The 14,799-nt window shown below is 72.4% G+C and overlaps 1 protein-coding gene across 2 annotated transcripts; it reads right to left on the bottom strand.

Annotated features, from left to right (window-relative positions):
• Window positions 1-1,135: 1,135 nt before the first annotated feature.
• CEP131 (centrosomal protein 131) lies at window positions 1,136-14,725 on the bottom strand. 2 transcript variants are annotated; one of them, XM_054689233.1, is made up of 26 exons: window positions 14,707-14,725; window positions 13,541-13,740; window positions 13,205-13,314; window positions 10,339-10,453; window positions 10,031-10,137; window positions 9,631-9,744; window positions 9,356-9,505; window positions 8,530-8,647; window positions 8,114-8,230; window positions 7,906-8,008; window positions 7,097-7,191; window positions 6,618-6,785; window positions 6,205-6,381; window positions 6,020-6,139; window positions 5,803-5,928; window positions 4,818-4,934; window positions 4,131-4,233; window positions 3,611-3,812; window positions 3,378-3,485; window positions 3,152-3,269; window positions 2,934-3,008; window positions 2,266-2,408; window positions 2,016-2,193; window positions 1,741-1,937; window positions 1,295-1,355; window positions 1,136-1,224 (listed from the first exon to the last, which is right to left on the bottom strand). In XM_054689233.1, the coding sequence occupies exons 2-26, from the start codon at window positions 13,724-13,726 to the stop codon at window positions 1,150-1,152; spliced, it is 3,183 nt and encodes a 1,060-aa protein (XP_054545208.1). In that variant the 5' UTR covers window positions 13,727-13,740; window positions 14,707-14,725; the 3' UTR covers window positions 1,136-1,149. The 2 variants fall into 2 exon arrangements, with proteins under 2 accessions (XP_054545208.1, XP_054545207.1); XM_054689232.1 differs by lacking the exon at window positions 14,707-14,725 and adding an exon at window positions 13,999-14,286.
• Between the last annotated feature and the right edge of the window lie 74 nt (window positions 14,726-14,799).

Genomic DNA, 14,799 nt, shown 5'->3' on the forward strand with positions numbered 1-14,799 from the left:
TGGGCGAGGGCTGGCGCGTGGGGGTCACCAACGAGAGCACGGCGGAAGCGAGGGGGCTGGAGGCAGAGGGCACGGCCCCCCCGCAGGTGAGTGGACAGGCGGGCGGACAAGGAGGGGAGAGTGAGCAGGTGAGCGGGAGCCGTCACCTTAGTTCGGGGGACACAGGCCCTGTCCAGGGGACACACTGGCATTCCCAGGAGGGATGAGGACAGTGAGCCAGGTGGGGGTGCTCTGCCTCAGTTTCCCTACAAGGCACGGGAAGGGCAATGCCCGCCCTGTGATCCAGCCCCACGGGGTGCCATTTCCTCGGCCCTGGGGATGCCCCGGGGCCACCCAGCTGGTCTCGCTGCCGCGCCCAGCTCAGGTCGGAGGGCTCCGCAGATGGGGAAAGCGAGGGGCCGGGCCCTGGGGCCGGGCCCTGGGGTCCGTGCTCCCGCAAGTGGCCTCGGCCCTCCACGGCCTCGTGGGTTGGGGCCGAGAATGTCCGCTGCCAGGACCGTCATTGGACGGTGCGGGGGCCCCCCCATAAGCATGGGACCCCGTAGGCAAGAGGAAGCTCCCCCCCATGAGTGTGGGCACCCCACACTGCCCCGGGCCAGAGCCCAGACAGGGAGCAGCGGGAGGGAGGCAGCGGCTCGACCCAGCCTGCTGGGACCTTCAGGCACATCCATCCGGGTGGGCAGGGAGCCGGGCAGGAAGGAGAGGTCTCCCAGAGGCGTCGGCCTCTCCAGGGCGGGGGGTTCAGGGGTGCCGCGGCCTCTGGGCGGCAGGCACAGTGGGTGGAGCCTCAGAGCGCCTTCCTGGGGGCGCGGGCCACGGCGCCCCGGAGCCCGCCCTGTCCAGCTGAACAGGGAGCCATTCCCTCTGCTCTGGGCGGGGGGCGCGAATTGGGCCCACAGGCCGGGCAGCGAGGGGCGGGCTGAGAGCGGGCAGGCCGGGCGCCCCCTCCCGGCCACCCGAGGGAGGGGCCTCCGGCCTCCAGCGCTGCCGCCAGCCCGGGAGAGACAGGCAGGGCCACGCCGGCTTAGAAACACTTCTTTACTGTTACACACCGCGCGGCCGTGGCCTCCACGCAGGGCCCGGTGGGCGCGGAGGAGGGGCCCCCACCTGGGCCCCCCAGCAGGGCGGCGGCCAGGTCCCCCGCTGCGGTCACTTGGCGCTGGGGAGGGCTCGCCTGCGCTGCTCCAGCAGCTCCTCCAGGTGGTCGGCCCGCTTCACGGCGGCCTGTGGCAAGGTCCACGGTCAGCCGGGCCCCGCGCCGCCCGCCCGCCCCGCCCCCCGGCCGGCCACGCACCTCGTGCTGCCTGCGGAGGCTGCTCACGGCCTCCTCCTTCTTGGCCAGGGCCAGCTTCACCCTGCAGGGTGCACACGGGGCTTCTGGGCAGCTCCAGCCCCGTGAGGGCCCCACCCCGCCAGAGGGGCAGCTGTCCCGCTGGGTGAGCGGGGGGTCAGCGCAGGAGCTGGGTGTGTGGCTGATCCAGGCCACACCGAACAGAACCCCAAGCGGGGCCCTGACGCCCCCAGGGGCATCCCTGTAGCGCCGGGCTCACGGAGCCCACCCACCCATCCTTCAGAACACGGGGGTGGCTGACCCAGGAGAACTGAGTCTGGGGGAGCAGCGGGCTATGGACCGCATGTAGCTGGACCCCGGAGCTGTCTCCGGAGCCCCGCAGACGGGAGGCCCGCCCTGCCCAGTCCCCCAGTGGCCTCCCCCAGTGGCCGCCCTGCCCCGGTGCCCACCTCCCGTGCACAGCCTCCAGCTCCGCCTGCTTCTCCCGCGTCAGCTGCTCCAGTTCCACCCGCTGCCGGGCCTGCAGCTCAGCCAGCTCGGCCCTGGCCTGCCGGGTCGCCTCCTCAGAGGCCGCCAGCCGGTCAGCGAACTCCTGCCGGAGCACCTGGGCCAGGCTGCTGCGCTCTGCGGTCAGCTTCTCGCTCACCTGGGGGCAGGGTCGTGAGCCACGGGGGCTGGCCGGAGCGCGCCCACCCCCGCCCGCCCGCCCGCCCGCCCCACTCACCGCTGAGGCCTCGGCCAGCTCCCTCTCCCTCTGCCGCAGCAGGCCCTGCAGGCGCCCAGCCTCGCCCTCCGCCTCGCCCAGGCGGCCCCTCAGCTGCGCGCACCGTTCCTGCAGCTGCCGCTCCGAGCGCTCCAGCTCCGCCAGCTCCGCCTCGTACTTGTCCCGGATGCGCTTGACACTGCGGGGGGACCGGTCAGGGGCGGCTGGACGGCCAGCTGGCCGCGCCTCGCCCGCCCGGGGGGCGCCTCACCGGCTCTCCGCAGCCCTCTCGCTCTCCTCCCGGGCCAGCGTCACGTCCGCCTCCAGCCTGTGCACGACCAGCTCGATCTCCCTGTCGCGCGCTATCCGCGTCTCCTCCTTCAGCTCCCGCTCCCGGGCCAGCAGCCGGGCTTCCTGCAGGGCGGGGGCTCCGTGGGGCCGGATACTCCCCAACTGGACCACAGGACGCAGGACAAGGACAGAGGGGTCTCCCCAGCCCCCAGCTGGCCTCCAGGGAGGGGCTGGCCAATCCTCACCCAGAGACCCAGGCTGCCACCGGACTGGCCTGTGTGAGCATGAGGCACCGCCACGCCCAGGGGTCAGCATAGGCCGCCCTGGGGCCAGCCTGCTGTCCTGACCCTGTGAGCCCGCGCCTTGGACGCGCCCCTGCCATGCAGCCAGTCAAGCGCCCACGCCTCTTGGGTGGGCCTGACGCTGTCCTGCAGGGTTGGGGAGGGTGCAGGCGGCGTGCCCCCGGAAGGCACTGGAAGACGAGGGGTGTGGCCCCGCACGCCCCGCACACTCCGACCCATCACGCCCACGGCTTCTCCCTGGGCCCAGCCAGCGGCTGCCAGGGTGTCAGCTCCACACCAGCCCACCCACCCCGACGAGCGCCTCAGGGCCCCATGTGGCCGGCTGGAAGCCGGGGCGGGGCAGCACCTCCTTCCTGGCGCAGCTGGCCTCCCACGCCTGCCTCTCCGCCTCCAGCTGGTCCTTTAGGGCTTGCAGCTCCATCTGGGGGCAGCGACAGCGTGAGCCTGACCCGGAGCCACACGCCCGCCAGGCAGGGCCCGGCCAGGCCCAGGGTGGCCCCTCAGGTCAGGCTGGCCCTGGTGGTGCCCGTCATGCCGGGGCCGGGAGGGCGGGCAGCCGCGCACCTGGTGGCGGCGTTCCTGGCCCTCTCTCTCCTTCTCAAACTCGGCCCTCAAGGCCCGGCCCCCCGCCGCGCTGCTCTCCTCCAGCTGCTGCCGCAGCTCCTCCAGCTCCGCACGCTGCCTGCGGGCCGGGGCCGGGGGTCAGCACGGGCGGGGCAGGGCCGGGGAGGAGGCTGGGGGCTTGGGGCGGGGAGCAGGACGGGCTGGTGGGCAGGGCCTCTGGGCGCACCTGGCCGCCTGCTGGCCCAGCCTCTCCTTCTCCTCGGCTACCTCGCTGTAGAGGCGCCGCCGCTGCTGCTGCAGGGCCCGCTGCTCCTGCTCCAGGTGCTGCTCGAAGCTGCGGGGCAGGCACCAGCTCAGAGCGGCCCGGCCCAGGCCCTGCACCCCGGGGCCCCCGTGGCCTGGGCCGCGGCTCAGCTGGTGCGCGTCCTGCCGCCCTGGGGTGCGGGTGCCCACACTTACCGCTGCTGGGCGCGCTCCCGCTCCTGCTGGCCCAGCGCGGCTTTCTCCCGCTCCAGCAGCTCCCGCAGCTCCCCCAGCTGGCGTGCGCAGTCCTGGGCTGCCCGCTCGTCCGCCCGCAGCAGCTCCGCAGCGTGCAGGCCCTGGAGCCGCTTCACCTCCTGCCTGTGCTTGGCGATCAGCCTCTGGATCTCGGGCTCCAGGCCTGGGGGGGGGCACTGCACTCAGCGAGCCTCACCCCCGGGCCCATAGCTCCCGGGCCCCAGCCCAGCAGGGGGACCCCCAGGAGGCCTGGACTAGCCCGAGGAACTGTCCATCTCGGCTGGGGGGCCGCGAGGGGCCTGTGAGCAGGAGCCGCAGCCGCCCGCCCAGGCCCCTGTACCTTCCCGGCCCCCGGCGCCGTGGCTCCCAGTGCTCTGAGCTACGGGGTTGCCCCTGGCAGCACCCCAGCCCCCGGAGAGGGGCCCCTGCAGCAGGCTGGAGGCCCCCGCCTCGCGGCCCAGGAGCCCTGTGAGGCCCCCACCTCTGACCGTGATCTCCTTGATCTTGCGGGTTTTCTCGTGGATCCACTTCTCCCTGCGGACTTTCTCTGTGGCGCTCATCAGCTCTTTGAGCTTCTGGATCTCCTGCCGGCGAGAAGACAGGAGGCTGGTGGCGGAGACGTCGGACGCAGGAAGAGGCCGAGGGCACCCCATCCCTGTCCCTTGACCCCCAGGTTCTGGGAGGCGCCCCCCGTGGCCTCCACGTCCTCTGCTGCTCTCTAGGGGCTGGGGCGGGTGGGTGCGGGAGGGCAGCCGTCCAGCCCTGGGAGCCCTAGGCCCCCTGCTCCTGCGTGGCTGGGCCCCCACCCTGGCTGTCCGCGACAGCCACTGGAGCCTTTAAAGACAAAGGTGTCTGCTCTGGGAAGTGCTCGGGACCATGGCTGCCCCAGGGGAGGAGCTGCTGAGCCCTGGGGAGGCCTACGTGTTGCCATGACAAAGGCCCCATGCCTGGAGCCAGCAGGGAGGTGCCAGGTTGGTGGCAGGCGGGGCTAGCACAGAGCCCGCCCTGCCCAGGGCCTGGCAGTCCACAAGCCCTGGGGAAGCAGCCCCAGGAGGAGAGGACGGAGGCTGGGCTGCTGCGGGCCTGTTCCAGCGTCCGGGGGTCTCGCTCCGTCCATCACAGCCCAGACTCGCTGGGCTGGGCAGGCGGGGGGCCCGCTGGGCCTCACCAGCTCGTGTTGCTCCTGCATCTGGGCCACCTTCTGCTTGTGCCTCTGGTCCCCCTGCGTCAGCTCGGCCACCAGGGCCTCGCACTTGCCGCTCAGTGCCTTTTTGTCTTCGATCAGCTGCGGGTGGAGCAGAGCTGATACCTCTGCGGGGAGGCCCCACTCCAGCGCCCAGGGTCTGCGTCCCACCCTCCTACCCCCACCCAGGAAGGCCAGCACCACCCGGTCTGCAGAGGGCCCTGGGGTGGGGTGGCCCTCAACACCCTAGGGTCCAGCTGACATCAGTGAAGCCCCATGGCCCTGACAGGGCCTTCTGGGGGGAGTCCCAGGGCACCCCACCGCCACGTTAGAGAAGCTGACCACACCAGCCTCGCCAGGGCTCCAGCGGGCCTCACCCGGCCACCCACAGCCACCAGCAGAGCACGGCCAGCGGCCAGCAGAAGCCACGGGGCTCCCTATCCCTGCAGGTGCCAGGCCCGGGGGTTTTTCCAGGAAAGGCCCCACCAGGGACGGCTAAGCTGGGGTGGGCTGGAAGCCCCCTCACCTGGGGACCTGGCTGCCCCAGTGGCCCCAGACTAGGAGCAACGTCCCAGGACGTGGTCAGCCCAGAGCCACAGGTGCTATCCTGCCGGACACCTCCCCCAGGCCCCGTCACGGAGCGACTCGAACTCCCTGGAGCATCCACCCAGCCCCGGGGTCCTCCACAGATTGGGGGGCTGGCACTTGGGCTCACGACCCCGCCTTTCCGGCGTGCTGCCTCCCGGACAAGGGAAGCGACCAGGTCCTGAGTGCCCGACGGGGTGGACCCGCTCTGAGTGTCTGCCCACCTGCCCGTCCCCCTGCCGTGCTGCTGGGAGCACTGTCGTGGGGCCTCTGCTCCCCAAGTTGTGGACGCTTCCCCAAAAAGGAGCATCAAAGAGGCTGCGGTCTGGGAAGCCCCTGGGGCCCGGGCGGCCTCTCCCGCCGCAGGCGCTCCCCGGAGCCGCACCTGGTCGATGAAGGACAGATGCCGCTGCACGGCAGCCTCGTAGTGCTCCCTCTGCTGCCGCAGCTGCCGGCCCAGCTCCCGCTCTGTCTCCTTGACGCGCCGGACGGCGAGGTCCCGCTGCTGCGCCTGCAGGGCCGGGGCAGGAGGTGCTAGCACTGAGGACCAGGACCCAGCGGGGCGGGCAGGGGCGCAGGGCAGCCGGGGCGGGCCGGGTTACCAGCGCCCTCTGCAGCAGCGCCGCGGCCTGCTTCTTCTCCTCCACCTCGAGCTGCAGCCGCATCACCGAGGCGCCGGCCTCTGACACCTGCTCCAGCCGGCCCGGCCCCTCCTCGGGCCCCTGGGGACACACGGGGTCAGGCGGGCCCTCCCCTGGCTCCGCCCGCCCTCCGGGGACCCGCGCACCTGGGGGGCTGAGGCCGGCCAGTCCTGCCCCGCCTCCTCCATCTCGTGCAGGAAGCTCACGATGCTCTGCAGCTTGGCCTCGGAGAGCAGAGTCCCACCCTCGGGGGGGCCGGTGGGGGCACTGAGCTTCCCAAGTTTTTCCAGGTTGTCGGCCGTCAGGGAGCTGCCGTCGTCCCCCTGCGCGGGCAGCACGTGGGGCTGTTAGGCAGCCAGAGAGGGCTGGCGGGCCCGGAAGGAGGGGCCTCTCGGGCTGCCCAGACCCGCACTGGGCACCTGGCCGCCCCCATTCTCCCGAGGTCCTGCGCTCGCTGGTCCCTGGGTGAGCGCAAGACTCAAGAAGGCCCCCCGGCCCTGACCAGGTCCCAACGGGCAGGAGGGCCTGCCCGCCCCGCAGCGCCCGGCCCTGGGGTCACCTCATCGGTCCAGGCGTATTTGTCCTTCTGGTAGGCCCGGGGCCGGGGCAGCGGCTCGGGCTCCTCCTCCAGTAGCTTTAGCGTGTCCAGCAGCTCGTCCAGGGTCGCCCTGGACTTGGCCCTGCCCCCAGTGGGGTCCACCACCTCCGGGCCCTCACCTGCCACGCCCTGGGAGCAGGAGGGAGAAACCCGCAGGGCCATGAGAGGCCAGCCCAGCAGAGCGGGGGCCTGGCTATCCTCACACCCTCTGTGAGCACCAGCTCGGCCGCCACCCCAGGGACAGGGCACGGCGATGGTCCCGCCTGGGCTCGCCCGCCAGCCTCAGCGCCTGCTCTGAGCTCGCCGCCTGCCGCAGCAGAGTTGAAGGCCAGGAGCGCCAGAGCGGCCGCGTGCCCGGCCCGGAGGAGGGGGCAGGCCCAGGCACGCCTGCGCGGATGAGCCCAAGCCAGGGAGGAGGGAGGGCCAGGGCCCCACCAGACCTGCGGCTCGTTCTCCAGACGCTGCTGGGGCTCTGCAGATGCGCCAGGGGCAGGGCGGCGGCGGTCCCTCTGGCCCAGGGGGCACAGCTGCGCTCCTGCCACAGACACAGCATCACCACAGGCGCCCCAGGGAAGGGGCCCGGCCAGGGGCCACAGACACCCCAGGGCCGGGGTCACTGCAGACCCTTGGCCTTCCGGGGAAAGGTTGGGGGTCTGGAGTGATGTGACTGCCTTCCCCACAGGGCACGAGGCCAGCTCCAGTGTGAGCAGGACGGGGGCGGGGACAGGCTGGGGTTTGCTGCAGAGCGAGGGCCACACGGGCCGGGGCATGCTGTCCAGGGGCCACACTTTTATTTATTTATTTTTTTTATAGAGGCATGCTTTATTTATTTGTTTGCTGGTTTGTTTGTTTTGTTTATACAGGCACTGGGTACAGTCAGAAGCGCGGGAGGGTGAGAGAATTCACCAGAGCCAGAGCGGGGAGCAGAGCAGGCAGAAGGACCGAAGGACACTGCTGAGGGGAGCAGCGGGCGGCAGGAGAGGTCTGCGCGCCATGCGGGACCCTCCTCCAGTGGCCGGGGAGCAGCCGGGGATCGAACTGGCGCCACAGAGGCCGCAGGCAGCTTCGCAACCCAACGCTCAACCGCTGCGCCACCGGGGAAGGGGGGGCCACACTTTTAGAGGCCACTGTCCTCACCTGAGGCAGGAGAGAGCCTGCACTGGGGGTGGCCAGGCACGGGGGTGGCCAGGCACGGGGGCAGCACACCAGGGCAGCCATGTATGGACGGAGGCAGGTGGGGGCAGCTCACCAGCGTTGTTGGCCTTGAGGGTGTAGTGAGCGGTGCCCCCCGGCTTCGGGGGCGGCTCAGGCTCCAGGCCGCCTGCCTTCCGAGCTCGCTTCTGCTGCAGCTCCTAGGGAACCTCCCGTCAGCCCTGCCCTCCTGCCCTGCGTCCAGGGTGCCCTCAGGGCCAGCATCCTTCCCGCCCGGGCCCCCGCTGCTCAGGACCCCCCGGCACCTGGATGGCCGCCTGCCTGGCCTGGCGCGCCTGCTCCTCCCGCGCAATCCTCCTGGCCGCCGCCGTCCGCTGCTGCAGGTCCAGGGGGCTCGCCTCGCCCGGCCACCGCCGCTGCCCCTGCAGACCCCGAGCCCCAGCAGGTGTGACTGGGGTCCTGGGTCCAGGCCTGGGCCTCCAAAGGGCCCCCGCACGCCTCTGTCCTGCAGAGGACGGGCTTCCTCCCCGGGCTGCGGCTGGGTGAGGGCTGGCTCTGCGTCCTGGGGCGGGCTGGGACCGCCGGCCCACAAGGTGCCCCCCACCCTGGCCCTGCCGACCCGCGGGCGTGGGCGGGAGACAGCGAGGCCCCAGGTCAGGCTCGGGCCCTTGGGTGTCCGAGCTTTCGACAGCCCACATCGCAGGACCCCCGGCGCGCCCACCTCTTGCTCAGATGCCAGCAGGTGGTCCAGGCAGGCCGCTCCCGCTCGGCGCCGTGCCTGCTGCCGGCGGAACCAGCGCTGGATGGTGACGGCCGCGCGGTTCACCTGGTGGATGAACCTGCAGGCGGGCAGGGCCCAGGGCCCAGCTGTGAGGGAGATGCCACCGGCCCCGCAGCACCCAGCCTGGTGAGCAGCCACGGACAGGGAGGGGCCAAGAGGAGGCGGCCCCACCCCCAGGGCCACAGGCGGGGCCAAGGCGGGGCAGAGGGCGAGGGGGCAGCGACCCCTCTTGCCCTGGCTCCTCTGCAGCCCCAGGCCCCCCCCCGCCGAGGCCCACACTGCGCTCGCATGTCCTACGTCCACTCCTCATTAAAGGCCCCGGTCTCGCCCTTGGGCCTCCTGTCCACGCGCCGCGCCAGCCAAACCCTCCTGCTCCCAAGTGGAACCGGGGCGCTGCCCACGCACGCGCATGGCGGGGGCTCCTGGCTGCGCCGGCGCCTCCCACCCCCAGGGCCTGGGCCCAGGCGCTCGCGGGACACGGGACGGTCACCGCCCGTCCAGCTGGAGGCTCGGGGGCCACATTCTGGTCACTAGCGGCTGCGGGTCAGGCGTGGCCATCACCAGCTGGGGTCATGGCAGAAGGATCCCCCAAGCCTCAAGGGCCCAGCCCACCCGCGGGGAGCAGCTGGCCGAGGTAACCGCCCGCCGCAGCCCCGCCTCCAGGAGCTGCCAAGCAGCTGCCACCCGGGCCCCGCCCGCCGTGGGGTGCGCGGGCCTCTCCCCTGGACCCGCGCTCCTGCCCGCCTCCCACCCGCAGCCCAGTCACCTCTCGGCCTCCTCCTCCGTCACCTCCGTGCGCCTGCCGGGCGGCCCCGCGCTGCTCCAGGCCACCTGGGCGGGACTGGCGAGGTTCTTGGGTGGCTTCTGGCAGCTGCTGCCCCCGCGGGCCTCGCCAGTGGCCGCCTTGACGATGTTGCTGGCGGGAAGGGCAGAAGCGGTCGCGCCGGCCCCGCCGCCCGGGAGGCCCTGCCCTCGCCGCCCAGCCGGGCCCCGCCCGAGGGACACCCCGCACCCCAGCCGGCGGCAGCAGAGCGGTCTCACTTGAGGGAGGGGGGCGCGTGGTTGGAGCTCTTGGGGGGCGGCGCCTCCTCCGCGGGGCTGTGCTGGTTGCGCACCATGGCGGTGACGCGGTTGCCCACGGCACCCTTGCTGCTCCTGCGGGAGAGGCGAGGCGGCGGCGGCCGGTCGCCGGGTGTGGGCCGGGGCAGCGGCCACTCAGACCCGTGGCCCGGCTGGGGGCCCTGCTCTGGGGTGCGGCTGTGCTGGGGCTCCAGGGGCGGCCTTCAGGAGCAGAGTGGGCGCTGCCGCGGGGCCCGCCCTGCAGGAGGGCGGGCAGACCAGGGCGAGCGGCCCCTCGGGCCTGGCTGGGGGACACCCCCCCACCCCCAGGGGCCCTGTCCTGGCCGGGCGGGATGCAGAGTCGCAGGGCCGGCGGCCACACCTGTTGTTGGCCGTGAAGCTGGGGGCCAGGGTCACGGGGCACTCTCTCTTCCGGGGGCACGCCGGTGCCGCGGGGGTGCGGGGGCGCGGGGCTCCGGGCGGCTCGCCCTGTGCACACAGACCTGTCTCAGCCCCAAACCGCTGCCTCCCCCTCGGCGCCCGACGGCCGGCCCCGGGGCTCAGCTGCAACGCGGGCAGTGCTGACCGGGGACACTGGCCTCCTCACGCGGCCGTCTGTGGCGGCGAGAGCCACGGCGGAGCCAGCGGCAGCCGCCACGGGAGCTGCCCACCCACGCTGGCCCCCCTCACCGGGACATTCCCCGTGGCTCCCTGGTCACTGGAAGCCCTGTCCGGGCTGGCCAGCCTCTGTCTCCCGCCCGGGCTGTCCTCAAAGAGCATCAGGAAGTCGGGGCGCTCTGCTGGCCTGTGTCGGAGAGAGGACAGCAAGCAGGGCCCGCGGCTTGGTACAGGGAGGCCGAGGGCATGGCAGGGCGGTCAGCCTCCACCTCGGCTCCAGCCCCGACAGGCGGCCAGCGGGTGGGGCAGTGCTGGGGCCGGAGCAGGGCGGCCCCCGTCAGGAGCCGCAGCAAGGCAGCCCCGTGACCACGGACCCCCGGGCGGACCTAAAGATGGCCACGGCGCCGCCAGAGTCCTCCCCGGGGGGAAGCGCGGGGTGGCGGGGGAGCCAGGTTGGGAGGGCTGGCTCCAGGGCGCCCCTGTGGTCTCCCCTGCGCGGCTGGAGGAGGCGACGCCCAAACACCTGCGGGGGACGGGGCTGCGGGGTCCCCACCGGAGCTGACCAGCCACAAGCAGGGGACCCACGACCTTCCCGGAGCGGGACGTGGGGCAAAGGCAGCTGATCAGAGGGGGGCGGGGGGGCCAGATGGGGGCAGAGAGGCAGACCCAGGGACAGTGGCGGGACACAGGCGGGCTTACTTTTGGGGTGACAGTCTTTCTAGCATTGACCTGGTGGCAGCGCCCCAGCTCTAGATGCCGGAAGAGCCGCTGAGCCCTGCGCCCCTCGGGCCGGCAGCCTGGAGCTGGGTCTCAGCAAAGCAGCCCTTGGGGCCTCGGCCCTCCACGGCCCGCCCGCTGGCCCAGCCTCGCCTGGGGTGCCTGAGTGCCACAGCCACAAGGCCGAGGCTGGCGCGCAGGGAGGCTCCGGTGGCCCCTGTCTGCTCCCGGAGCAGGCGATGGCGCCGCCGCCTTGGCCAGGACCCCGGGCCACACCCTGGGGCCGGCCACCCAGGGAAGAGGCTGCAAGCTACCACCCTGGGGTTGTTGAGGCAAGGCTCACCCCCTGCACCCCGGAACCCAAAGAGGACACGTCCCTCACGTGCAGCGGTGGGTGCTGACCCAAACCCGCCCAACCTAGTGGAAGACTGACCAGGAAGCCCCGAGCAGCGAGTTTCCCTGCGGGCGGCGGCCGGACGCCTGCGTGGGGGGCCCGGAGGCCAGCTGGGTGCAGGCCGCGATGGCGAGGACACTGAGCTCGGATGTCGGCACCCGCCCTGCGGCCAGCAGCGGACCGTAAGGCCCTCGCCACAGCAGGGGAAGGTGCCCACAGGGCAGAAACGGCACAAGCCCAGCTCAGCCGTCCCCGGACCCCCTGCACCCCAGGCTGGGCTTCAGGGAAATGCTACAGCTGACCCTAAATCTTTAAAACCGGGGGGGGAGTCCCCAAAAAAGGGGGAGGTTCCAGGTTCCCTGCCCCACCCAAGGGAGGGTGGAGCTGAGCAGGGAGAAGCAGCTGCAGAAGGGACACAGAAGGAAGGAGCAGGATGGAGTCAGGAGGCGCCTGGAGGAGGCACGTGGAGCCGAGAGACACGTGAAGAAACTGTCCGCCTTTTGGTCGTGGACGGGGTGACACAGACGTGGGCGAGAGCCGCGGGGAGGGGACAGTGGCAGTGTTTGTCTTGATTTTGCTCTTTTCCTCCCAGACTTGTCTGGTTGTTTCTGACCCTTTTCTGTGGGTCCCCACTGGAAGGTGCTTTAGACTTGGGGCAGCTTTGGGGCCTTGCTCTGGGCCAATCCTACTTGGGTGGGCTTTACCCACGAGGGAACGGGTCACTCTGGGTGCTCAATTTAGAAACTATATTCTTTGCCTTTTCTGTGTTGTTTCCCAATCGTATTAAAGTTTCTTTTCAGCAAAGCCTCATATGTTTTGTGTTGATGCGGCGGATGGCAGAGCCTATTCAGAGCAGGCAGGCTTGGGAGCTCTGGGGCACCCCTCTCTCTGCCCCGTAACAAACCCACACCGAGGACACCGCCCGGGCCACGGCCACAAGGCCCAAGCAGGGCTCTCCTGGGCGGCTGGCCCCAGAGACCAGGAGGCGGCAGGGGCCGGTCAGGACACAAGGGCGGGCCGAGGCTCCCAAAGGCCCAGGAGCCAGCAGGCTCTGGGCGGTCAGGACGGGCTTCCCCGGTGTGACCAGGCAGCTCAGGCCTCAAAGGAATGGCCTGTGCGGGCACAGAGTGACGGGGGGAGGGGGCGTGGGGCTTAGGGCGGGGGCGCCGGCGGCCAGCAGTGGCTGTGACGGGGCCAGGGCTCCCGCCGTGTGTCTGCCTTGCGCGGATGGCTCCCCGACAGCGACAGCGGGCGCTTTCCCGCCAAGCCTGTCCCCGGCCGCAGTGCGAGGGCACGGGGCCACAGAGCGGCCAGGCGGGGCAACGGCTCCTGAGCTCGAGCACGAAGCACAGCAGAGACCTGGTTTCTCAAAGGTGCGCACATGCACGGGGCCAGGGCTGCGGAGCCCCTCCCAACCGCGTGGCCTGAGGCAGCCCCCCACCCCCATCAGGAGCCCCAAGCAGAAGCGGGGCTCAGGGGAGGGGCTCTGGGACCACCAGACACTGCACCTCCTTCCTGCCATCAGCAGGTCCCGGCACCCCAGGGCAGAGCCCACAGGCCCCCAGATGAGCCCCAACTCGCCCCCGCCACCCACGCCACCAGACATGCACCAGGGACATGGGGCAGGGTGTGCGGAGCTCCAGCTGGGGACGAGGGGTGCAGCGTCTCTGTTGGGGCGGAGGCTGGCTCTGGGGCACAGAGGCCTGATGTCTCCAGGGCGCTGGCGGCCCCCCACCCAGTGGACGCCACAGCGTGCAGCTGGAGGAGCTGCGAGGCGGGAGGGGTGTGGTGGAGTTGCCGAGGGCTGTCCCCGGGGTGCGGGGTTACCTGCAGGAGCCGGTCCACGCCGGGCCGGCCGGCTGCTGGCTCACCTGGGTGGCACTGCTGGACCTGCGGAGGTTGTTGGCGGCCAGAGGGCCCCCAAGCCCCGGGCCCCCCTGTGAAGGGAGGGAACTGGTCAGGAGGCGGTAAGGCGGGGCCGGGGTCTCCATGCGCCTCACTTTCTCACATCCGCACTGCCCCCCCGCAGGTGGAAGGGGGGCACGCTGAGGCTGGGCCAGGAAAGCTGCCCGTCCAGGTCACCACGCGCGAGCAGGGCCCGAGCCGGGCCCCAGCCAGCCCACACTTGAGAGCACACAGCCTGGGGCGGCCCAGCAGACTCACCAGTGCCCTCCTCCTCGGCTCGCTGCCCACCACCACGGAGACGGTGCGGGCAAGTGGCCTGGTGGCCGAGGCGCTGTTGGGGCGCTGGGACACAGGTGGGGGGAGGCCTGTCAGACTCAGGTCCACACCTTCCGGACTAGCTCGCGGGGGGCCGGCGGGGCTGCTGACGGCCCGGGAGGCCTTCATGGTGGACGGGAGCCCTGAGCAGACAGGAAAGACGTGAGGAAAACGCCCCAAGGCCAGGACCCACCGCCAGCTCTGGGCCAGCCTCTGGCACCTGGGGGCACTGGCCTGAGAGCCGGCCACCACACCCCAGGGCAATGTGCGTGGGGAGCAGGATAGCTGCACAGCCAGGGGGGCCGCCTGAGGACAAGATGCCACCTCCCAGGGGGCCCTGCCGGCAGGTGCCAGCGCAGGGGCGGCGGTGCACAGGGCCCAGCACTGCTGTGTACCCCCACCTGCTGCAGACGCGCCTCGCTGTCTTGAGCTGTGCCCCCTGCTTCCCGGAGGCCGCCCAGGCCCACGGTCCCGACCCTGGATTTGGTCTGGAAAGTTCCAAGAACCTGCTTAATTCTGTCCAACCCAGGGTCCCCAAACTTTTCTGGTGAGGGAATCCCTCCCCTGAACACCGGGAGCTCCTGGGGCCAATCCGCCGGCCCCCGCCCCTCTGGGCATCTGCACCCCTCTCCCTTCCTCGGCCCCCAGGACAGAGGGCGCAGCTCGGCCAGCGTCACCTGCTCACCAGGGGCCTGGGGCGCCTGCTCAAGCACCCTCACCCTCTGCCCCAAGCCCGCCTGGGGTGACCGCCCACCACCTGGCTCCTCAGCCCCCCCGCCCCCCGCGGTCCACACCCACCGCCGCAGCCCGGCCGGTGCGGGGGCGGCAGGAGCACGGGGGCGCGGGCGGAGGGGGGCGCCGCCGCTGTGGGCGCTGGCGCCCCGGACTGCCCCGCGGGGCCCGGCAGGCGCGGCCCCCGGCCGCCCCCACCCCCGCCCGCGCCGCGGCCCCGCTGACCCCGCGCCGGCCCCAGCGCCCCGCAGCCCCGCGGCCGCGGCCTGGACCCCGCGGACAGGCCGCGCGCGCCCGGCCCCCCAGCTGGCCGCCCCGGCAGGAGGGGGGCTCGCGGCGCGGCCCCCCCACCCGCTCGGGCCTGGGGCGCCCCTCACCTGCGCGCCCCCGCGCGGGCGCGAGCCGGGCTGGCGCGCGGGGTGCGGGGTCCGGCCGGCGACGGGCAGCGGCGGGCGGCGCTAGCAACCCCG

This window comes from Talpa occidentalis, unplaced genomic scaffold (genome assembly GCF_014898055.3).
Source record: "Talpa occidentalis isolate TD23 unplaced genomic scaffold, MPIMG_talOcc4v2.1 talOcc4.7, whole genome shotgun sequence".
Taxonomy (NCBI): Eukaryota; Metazoa; Chordata; class Mammalia; order Eulipotyphla; family Talpidae; genus Talpa; species Talpa occidentalis.